The sequence below is a fragment of the Puntigrus tetrazona genome, chromosome 12 (assembly GCF_018831695.1).
Source record: "Puntigrus tetrazona isolate hp1 chromosome 12, ASM1883169v1, whole genome shotgun sequence".
NCBI lineage: Eukaryota > Metazoa > Chordata > Actinopteri > Cypriniformes > Cyprinidae > Puntigrus > Puntigrus tetrazona.
This window is the reverse complement of record NC_056710.1, coordinates 837,668-848,048: the sequence shown is the minus strand read 5'-3', so window position 1 is coordinate 848,048 and position 10,381 is coordinate 837,668. Positions and strand designations below refer to the sequence as shown.

Below are 10,381 nucleotides of genomic sequence, written 5' to 3'. Positions count from 1 at the left end.
AGAGAGGACATGTAAAAAAAAAACAAAAAACAAGAAAGCGTTGATTTATGAGGAGAGCATTCGTGTTCATGTTCTAAATCCAAAAGAAATCCGAACAATAACCAGTTTAGTGAAATTAAAAATTCTTAACTCGCGTTCACTTAAAGCAGCCCTGAGCACAAGTTTAAGTGAGTATGTGAAAGACATTCAGAAATTTCAATACTCATTACAAAAGTAATTAAGTTGCTAGTGTCTTTGACGTTAAGTAAAACTAAAAAAGATACTCAAGTACTTTAATGAATTAGTCAAATAGCAAAATAACATTCTGCCTGACTTATACACTCTCCGTAATGTAGGGAACACAAGGTAGACATAAACTATACTTTCACATGAATAAATTATATTACATTATATATTGAAAATGTGCATAAAATAAGATACCTCCGAGTACTTTCCTGTGCGTTTTCTACACCTGAAAACCTATTTAGTTTTTAATTTTAATGTACAGTTATTAAAATAATGATAAAAATATTATGTTATATTTCATTCAAATGTACTGTTAATGGCAAAAAAATGGTAATTGAACTTTTTTATTTTACTTTGTTTGATATCAATAATAATAGATGGGTTATTCGACACATTTAATGCATGTGCTAAATGCGTATAGTAAATTTGGATTGGATAAGATATTGAAAGAAGCTGTTTTTCTCCTCTCTGCAGACTCCCGTGAGAGACAAACTTCAGCCCATAGCGTTCACCCTGAACGTGTCTCTAAACGAGCAGAAAGCAGCAGCGCAGCAAGCGCTCCAGAGTCTGGACGACTTCCCCGTGCTGAGCGGCCAGCAGGTCCTGACCGACAAAAACGAGGTACAAACCGGTTCGCTTTTATGGCCCAGCTTGAACAGAAAAGCCCTGCTGACAGCGCCGGTGTGTCTCCTCAGATTAACTTTCATAAGGAGTGTGGAGATGACAACAGATGCAGCAGTAACCTGCAGCTCAAGGCCACGTTTGCTGATGAGAATTACATTCCCTTTCCCACGTGAGTGTGAAAAAACTAAAGAACATGTCAACGTTTATCCATGTTGAAGTCAAGTTATTATCATAAATCGAATGATTAATGTAACGTGTGCCATGTGCAACAATGATCAGAGTGGAATAGTAGTATAGTGTTTACTATATAGTGGCCATTTAATAACAATTTATTTGGTTAAAATAATTAAAACCTCAAAAGATATTAAAGATGTCATAAAAAGATATACAATTATTACAATAAATAGTATATTGTTATTATGTATTACTTTTTTCATAATTTATTTATTATTAAATATTTAGCACTGTCAAATAATCAAAAAGTTTGTGTTTACGTAATATGTGTGTGTACTCTGTATATTTATCATGTATATATAAATGCACACATGCATGCATATATTTCAGAAAAATATGTTTATATAATAAACATATGTGTATATAACATGAAGTATATGAATATAAATCTGTACATGTAAATAAATGTACATATTTTCAAAATATATACTGTGTGTGTGTGTGTGTGTGTGTGTAGACAGATATATACTCAGTTTTAGGATTTAGGACGATTTGATGAAAGGTTTTGATCCACTACAAATGTTGACAAACACAATAAATATAAAAAGTATATAATATGTAAACATTTAAAAACATTTATTTTGAATGTGATTTTGAATGTGAATGTGAATGTGAATATTATATTATATTATATTATATTATATTATATTATATTATATTATATTATATTATATATTTTTTTTCCACCACAGAGATACAGACAGCATTCACCTGCAATAAAAATAGCATTTTTTTAAAATCAAAAACCGATGTTTAAATACACATGTGAATTATGAGATGTGCTGGTTTGTTCCCAGTCAGACTATGGAGTTCAACAGCAACATTAAGAAGCTGGTGATGATGGTGGAAGTTACTAACACGCCGGACGGAGGCGGGCAGGCCGAGGACGCCCATCAGGCCATGCTGAACATCACCATCCCTCCCTCACTCAAATACTCAGGAGTGCGCCCTCAGGTGAAGCCACACGGAGGAGCTCTCTCACACAGAATATCTCAAATAAACAGAAAATCAATTCTCCTGTATTTCCTGTAAAATTGTGTCTTTAATTTGGGAATGGCTATAATTTTAAATGCATTGTTTTTATAAGTAAAATAGTTTATTTGTAGGTGTGTAATATTATTTTACATTATATTGTATGATATTATACTATACTATATATATATATATATATATATATATATATATATATATATATATATATATATATATATATATATATATATATATATGGTGTAATGTACAATTAGCAAGTCGTTATTGCAAAATGGATTCATAACTTACCAAATATTATCTTATTTTATATTATATGACTTTTATTGCTTGGCAATGATTAATTGCAATTAATCGCATCCACAATAAAAGTTTCTACAATATGTTTTTGTTTATATATGCGAGTATACTGTGTTTATATTTATTAATATAAATTTATAAATTCACCAGTATTTATCAATTACAAATAAATTGATGATAACAACAACAATAATAATTATAATTTTTTTAAATGTTCATATTGTTCACAATAAATTGGGCATACGTAAGGGTTGTTTTTACAGATTGTATGATTATTGTTTGGTTTTTGTTGTTGTTTGTCTTTATTATTTTTGTATATTTTTATATAAGGTTTTTGCAAATAAATAAATAATACATTCAAATAAATAATAAATATAATAATGAATAATAAAATGGGGTGTGGTGCACAGATAGCCAGTCATTATTTCAAAATAATGTAATGGCAACTTACTAAAAAAGGAAGGCATGGAATAAAAATAAAATATGAAATATGTAAAGAGAGTTTTATTTTTAATAAACCAATACTACATTATGTTATTTCATTTTATATTTATGATGTAATACACAGTAAAAGAGGCTCTTTCTAGTAAGTTATTTACTTGTTCTTATGCTGTTTGTAACTTTCTTGGTTTGTCTTTCTTACAGCCTGGTTTCGATATCGAGTGCAGCGCAAACGAGACCGTGATATGCGATCTGGGAAACCCGTTTAAAAGCAACCAGAAGGTAGCGGTCTGTTTTCTCACTGCAGACATGTCCAGAGCGTGACCTTTCTGAGGATTTGCATGTTAATTAAAAAAAGCATCTCCGATGGCTCATTTTCCACGGGCCATTTAAATGAACTCAGCTAATCAGGCTGCACAGCTGATATGTTTTGCTAATTCACCCCTCCACATTTCCATTTCCGTCTCCACAGACCTCATTCATAATCATCTTTGAGACTTCTGGTATAACGCTTTACACCGAGCAGATCGAGTCTCAGCTTCAGCTCTCCACGTAAGTCTCGTTTACACGGCGTACGGCTTCTCCTCAGGGCACAGTGTTGAACTAATGCGTTTCCTGAAGCCGTTTCTGCAGGCCTTCTCTGTTATTGTGACTGGCCGAACGCTGTTGACGTTTGTTTTCAGTATCAGCGAGCAGAAGGATCTGTATCCCGTTCCTGTCACCCTCAACGTGAAGAACACGGTCCTCACTACATTTTCTTTGTACGTACTTTGATGCGGTTTTTCAAATTTAGAAAAAAATGTGGGAGCGTAGAAGATAAAAAAAAACATCTGTGCATGTCGGACAGAAAAATGTAATCAAAGTGCACCTATTATGGATTTTTAAAAATGAGCTGCGTGTAACCCAGAGAATGAAAACATCCCGCAAAGTTTAAAAGCATAAAATAGAATAAAGAGTCAACCCTGAAGAACTGAAGTGAGTCTTGGTCTGAATGAAAATGCAGATTCGTTCTTTGCCACTAGGTGCTGCTTTTGGAGCAGTAAAAGCTCACAAACACTGCTTTAAATGAAATTGACCACAAAATTAGCATCAGGCTAAAAAGTGGTTTGTAAAAATTATTCTTTGAACGAATTAATGGTTTGGAAGTCGTTGAGCAAATAAGGTAAAAAAAATAATGCACATTATAATTTTTTTTTACCATGTATGCATGTCAACCTGTTGTTTGGGACTGCTGAAACCAAACTATTAATCTTTCATGACCCATAATAGGGCCGCTTTAACTGTATCAAACGTGTTATTAATACACTATTAATGATGGTAATGATACTTCATAGCTAATAGTTTATCAAAAGGAAATGTAAAGCAAAAACAGTCCTGATGGTAATATTCTTATCTTTATTCTGTAATTCTCATTGTCTTTTTGTCATGTGCAGAGAAAAACAAGTGATTGACACGTCGTTCAGCGGCAGTGTGATCGGGGAATCGGCTATGAACAGCACCAGTGATGTGGGCAGTCTGCTGGAGTTTGTGTTTCGTGTGAGTGCAGATTTTTTACATATTTTTTACATATTTTTTTAGTTACATACAGTACATGTAATTAAACTGAATAGGTTAAAATAAATGTGTGTGTATATATATATATATATATATATATATATATATATATATATATATATATATATATATATATATATATATTTATATGGGGTGTCAAATAATTTACATAATAAATGTATATATGTACACACACACATCTACATATATATATATATATATATATATATATATATATATATATATATATATATATATATATATTTCAGTGCAAGGTTCTTTTTATATGTGTTAAATATACAGATAATATAAGATTTTATAATATACATTTTTTGAAGTCTGAGGTCATCGAATTTCTTCAAAATATCCTTTTTTGTGTCACAAAGAGGTTTGGAATGACACAAGGCTGAATAAATGATCCAAATTTTCAGTTTTGGGTGGACTATCCCTTTTAAGCTCCTTTTAAGCAGTTCGAAAAAGTTCCCTAAAAATGTTCTTTGTTTTCACTTTGCAGGTGCACGTGCTGGGAGAACCTCTGGGAAACTTGGGAACTCTGATGATTGACTTCGAATGGCCGTTTGAGGTGACCAATGGGAAGTGGCTGCTGTACCTCACAGAGATAGTGATCAAAGGAGCGTCAGAGTCGCGTTGTGTCCCACCGGGGAAGGTTGTCAACCCTCTCAACCTCACAGTGAGTCTGACGAAATACAGCAGCCCACGGTAACTCGACTCCAATTCCGTTCGCTCCATTCAACCGTCTTCCTACATCACCTCTTCCAGCTCTCAGACGGAGTTACCAAACGGTCTAAAAGAGACGTAGGCTCCGGGTATCCCCACGCGGAAGCTTCCGTCACCGTCCTGGCACCTCGTAAAGTGTCCCATTTGCTGGTGAGGGAGGAGTCTGATCTAATTTTCAATCCGCCCCACCAGATTTTTCATCATCCGAACATCAAAAAGCTTGCCATTTACCTCTGTTCAGGAGTGTTCGAAGCCGACGGCTCGCTGCATGACCTTCTCCTGCCCGCTGCTCAACATGTCGACTCAGGCAGAGATCAGAGTCAGGTCTCGTGTGTGGAACAGCACCTTGCTGGAGGTTTGTATTAGTAGCTGTTCGTGAATCAATCGCTAAACGCTGCTCTCTAAGCATCTCTGTGGTTTTCTGGCAGGATTACGCCAATGCCCTGCGAGTGGAAGTGAAGGGCCAGGCCACGCTGAGACTGCTGACGGATAAACCGGCCATCAAAATGGACAACCAGATCAGAGAGGTCAGAGCTGTTCACGTTCAGTAATGATTTATCTACATCATGGTTCATAATCTCCGCATAAACTCCAAAATACCCCATAAAACATCGTGAAAGTAGACCAGGTTACTTTAACTCACGGTATTGTAAGTCTTCTTGAATATAGTGCACAGGTCACATGGAATGGAGTTTAAAAGACGATTAATATTCAGAAATATTTTCACTTTAACTGCCCTGACTCTATCAAAAGAGAAGAAAACTCGAGCTGGATAATGATAACTGTCGTCTTCTATTCAGCTGCTTCACCCTTTCATAATTGATAAACTTTTCAGTATTGTTACAATTATCGAACAATCTATTTTTGAGTTCTAGCTGAACTATAACTCCTTTAAATCAAGTCTGTTTCATAATCGATGGACTAATTTGTTAATATTAAACCGATTTAAGCTGAACAATAACACCGTTGTCTTCTGCAGAGCTGCTGTCAAACAAATGTTTTTTGATTATTGATGCACTTTGCGTTTAACATCAGCAATGTCAGTGAACAGCTGTCTTCTACAGGGTTGAATTTTACAGCATTAACGGTTATTTTACGGTATATAACTGTTTTGTATAAAGTCTAAAGTGCGTAAAAATCAACCGTTTTGATAACTGTAAAATATGGTGCTAAATGTAAGCCTTTGCTAATTATGACATGTTTCAACAATGTTTCAGTCTACGAATATTTATATAGCTGTACCAGTGGCACCGCATTTGATACGAGAGCGATAAAAAGAAGATTTTTAGTAAATAATGACACAGATTGCTCTGTTCGACACACAGCATGAGGAAATTACTTCAAAATACTTTTTCAAACTACTTTTTTGTCCTGTTCGGAGCTTGAAAGCGTGTATTCGCTATGAGATCTTAATCATATTTTCATAGCAGAATGTTAAAGTTTGGATGTACACATATTCTCAGTGTGACTGCTAATATCTTTGCCGAATCTAATTGAATCGTCTGTAGTTTTCAGTAAACATCGATCCGGTGCTGGGAGAGGAGACGCCGTATGAAGTTCCTCTCTGGATCATCATTGTTGCCGCGGTTGCTGGGATACTGTTGTTAGGCATCATCAGTCTCATTCTATGGAAGGTATTTGCATTTTTATATTTGGTCGACATTAGATTAAAATCAAATAAATAATTTCAAAATGTAAAAAAATAGAATAATATTAATGCAGATATAGATCCGGACGTGTCCCAGCTGTTGTACATAAAACATTGGCTTTATTCAGTTTTTAAGTCAAATGTTGCACGATGCTGAGTTAAAGAATAGTTCACCCAGAAAAGAAAATTCTGTCCTCATTTTCTCACCCTTGAGTAGTTCCACATCTGTAACTCCTTTTTAAAGTTTGAAACCAGCCTGTTTTGGTTCATTGACTTCCACAGTAGAAACAAAAAAAAATACTATGGAGTCAATGGTGACGCAAAATAGCCTGGTTGCAATTTTTTTTAAATATCTTCCTTCGTGTTCGGCAGAACAAAGAAATTTGAGGGTGAGTAAATGATGACAGAATTGTAATTTTTGCTTTTAAGCTTTGTTTTTTTCCACTGATGCCAGATTTTTTTGCTATAAATAATTCTATGTTGTAGTTTCCAAACAAAAGAGAGAATAATAAAAATAAATAAAAAGGTTGATCCAAAAGAATCATGACTCCAGTTTTCAGTGTGACTTAATCATCCACAAATCAGAAATGCTGCTTTGAAGCTCCAAAAAATAATTTCAGGATTATATGATGAACATAATGTTTAAAAATCTAGCATTTACTTGAAAAAGAAATATTCTGTCACTGTTGCTTTGAACGTGTCCTTGCCAAAATAAAAAAATCACTCTAACCCCAAACTTTTAAATAGAACCATTACATAAAATTACTCATAGTGTGAAATTAGATTTTGGTCACGCCGCCCACTTTTAAGCACTTTTCCTAAAACATTTATTTATAAACTATAACATAACCAGGGGCGGTTAATAAACGCAAATGACAGGACAGATTTAAACCACATGCTTGCAGTCCATGAAATTCAGTTTGACCCAGTGCACCCTTGATTTGAAATGTCACCGCCTCTTGTTATTTAAATCAGTAATAAATGTCCCGCCTTGGGCTCCGCCCCTCCTCCACAGTGCGGTTTCTTCCGACGGGCCAGCAGGAGGGAGATGTATGAGGCCAAATCCCAGAAAGCAGAAATAAAGATCCAGCCCTCTGAGACAGAGAGGCTGACGGAGGAATACTGAGCCTGCGGGGGCCCTCGGGCCGCTATGGCAGCACTGTTAGGGCCCTTCGGTAAAGCAGACCCTGGAGATCTCTCTAGTTAAACTGCTTTTTCTTTTTTCGCTTTGTAAATCTCTTTTCTGGCTTTCCTCCGTAGTTCCTTCCCTGCCAAACTCAAGTAACAAATCTTTTCCTTTCTCATTCTGTCTTGTCTTTCTGAGTAACCTTTAACAGTAGAGCTCAAATTGCAATCTCAATACACTACACTTTTTACGCTAATTTGTGCTAATCCTAATTGAAGCATGACGATCCGTTTTTCCCTTAATAATGTCTATGCGTTTATACAGTGCTTTACTTGTTTTAAGGAATGGTTTACACCAAAAAACGACAATTTGCCAAACATTTGTTCACCCTCGGGCCATGCAAGATGTAAGTGACTTTGCTTCTCCATCAGAACAGATTTGGAGAAATTTAGAATTGCATCACTCACCAAATGGATCCTCTGCAGTGAATGGGTGCCGTCAGAATGAGCGTACAACTTAAATTGTTACCCTGTTCACTTAAAATGTTTGGTTTAGTCGGCTAAAATATTCCAGATGTCACCTAAATTAACATTAAATAACTTAAAATTTCAAGTTGACAAAATTAAAAATTTTAAGTCAGCTGGGTATCATTTTAAGTTGAAACAACTTTTTTTTTACAGTGCTGTAATCCACAAGTAATCCAAACAAACTGAGCAATGTTTTGTGAAGTCAAAAGCTGCATATTTGTAATAAACATGTTTAACTTCTTAAATATGAATCTGCTATCCATATCGCATTATTCAATGAAAAACAACCAGAATCAGAAGAGAAATATGCCCAGATCAACATATATGTGGATTTTAATGTAATGTGACAACAGTGGATATACTTTTTTTCACTGGAGGGATCGTTATTATATATTATAAAGAAAAGTTTAATGTTAAAACATGTATTTGTTTCACACCGTGAGCAAGTGATGTAATACTAAACTTCTCCAGAGCTGTTCCCACGAAGAAACAAACTCATCTACGTCTTGGATGGCCTGAGGGCGAGTACATCTTGAGCAGATTTTCATTTCTGGGTGAAATATGCCTTCCAATTCACCCAAAAATGATCATTCTGTCAACATTTACTTACCCTCTTGTCATATTATTACAAAATGAGACGCACAATTTCCATGCTGCTGTTTTTCAAGAAAAGTGGATTTAAAGCTCCAAAAAGTACAAAAGGCATCGTAAAAAAAAAACCCATAACATTTGCTATTATACAGCTGTTAAAATTGATCAGATATCAGACAGCGACAGATCCGGCCCACATCTGGTCCCTGTGAAATCCCCGGTTGCTTTTTCGGATAGCTTCAGAAAAATTGAAATATAGAATCATACGAACTTTTATGATGCTTTTATGCGAAAGGAGAAATAATGCAGTGCTGTCTTGAGGGTGAACAAATGCTTACATCTACAAAAAAACTAGTTTTTTTCACTTTTAAAGTTGCAAACATTGCAAAGCACATCCCATCGCTCTCACCTGACAGGTTTCTTTGATTCTGTCTCTCTCGAGCAGTGCGGTTTCTTCAAAAGGACCGTTTACTACAGGATAATGCCAAAGTACCATGGAGTGAAAGTACGCAAAGAGGAACGCTGTAACTTGGCCTTTCAGCCCGAGCAAGAACTGAGCAAGAAACTCTGGGTCACCAACTGGACAGAAATGCAGGAATATTACTACTGACCTCTTCACCTCTCCAGTGGAGAGTGACGATTGTCTTTTATTAACCCCGTCTCGACTCAACAGACACTGGACGCTCGCGCGGCGACAACGTTTTTGAGAAATGTTTATTGGTCTGTGTGCAATATCATGGACTTGTAGACCATTAAACCGCTTTCAACAAAGCCAGAGTATTGTCTGGGACACCTTTCGCTGGCTTATTTTCATAGTTTTAAATCTTCGCGAACATGTAAATATGCTTCATTGCATTTTAAATTTGATTCCATTGTAATACTTTTTTTTGTTATGTCGCTATAATAGTTCCCTTAACCAGAGCCTTGAGTCATTTTACTCATTGAGATAAGGAGATTTTTTCCAACACGCTATAACTGATCTGAAACCAGTGCTGTTCAAATAGCACTGAGGAAATAGACTTGATTTTCAATTCCAGATGCTTCGCCTTTGGATGCTTTTTGTGTAACACTGTGTAAAAACTGCTCAGTTTTTTTCAGCTACTTTCTCCCATGGAGAAAGACTACAGCGTGTAAGTGTGTAAAATGTTTTCCCAAACCATCATGTTCCTGTCAGGATTAGTTGGTTGAATCTCTTGAAGTTAGGTCAATCAAAAAAGTGTGTGTATATATGTATATATATATATATATATATATATATATATGTATATGTATATGTATGTATATATATATATATATGTGTGTGTGTATATATATATATATATATATATATATATATATATATATATATATATATATATATATATATATATATATATATATATA

The 10,381-nt window shown here is 34.9% G+C and overlaps 1 protein-coding gene across 2 annotated transcripts in view; it reads left to right on the top strand.

Annotated features, from left to right (window-relative positions):
• The window catches only part of itga3b (integrin, alpha 3b), a 30,064-nt gene extending 19,829 nt beyond the window's left edge, over positions 1-10,235 (top strand). The window contains exons 13-26 of one of the 2 annotated variants that reach the window (XM_043253101.1): positions 700-846; positions 921-1,018; positions 1,881-2,037; positions 3,019-3,096; positions 3,287-3,366; positions 3,498-3,575; positions 4,248-4,350; positions 4,883-5,059; positions 5,149-5,256; positions 5,348-5,461; positions 5,535-5,633; positions 6,615-6,740; positions 7,770-7,929; positions 9,444-9,579. In XM_043253101.1, the coding sequence (XP_043109036.1) occupies positions 700-846; positions 921-1,018; positions 1,881-2,037; positions 3,019-3,096; positions 3,287-3,366; positions 3,498-3,575; positions 4,248-4,350; positions 4,883-5,059; positions 5,149-5,256; positions 5,348-5,461; positions 5,535-5,633; positions 6,615-6,740; positions 7,770-7,880 (1,476 nt within the window). In that variant the 3' untranslated portion in view covers positions 7,881-7,929; positions 9,444-9,579. Of the gene's footprint in view, positions 1-699; positions 847-920; positions 1,019-1,880; positions 2,038-3,018; positions 3,097-3,286; positions 3,367-3,497; positions 3,576-4,247; positions 4,351-4,882; positions 5,060-5,148; positions 5,257-5,347; positions 5,462-5,534; positions 5,634-6,614; positions 6,741-7,769; positions 7,930-9,443 lie in introns of both variants that reach the window. The other variant, XM_043253100.1, reaches the window with a different exon arrangement.
• The last annotated feature ends 146 nt before the right edge of the window (positions 10,236-10,381 follow it).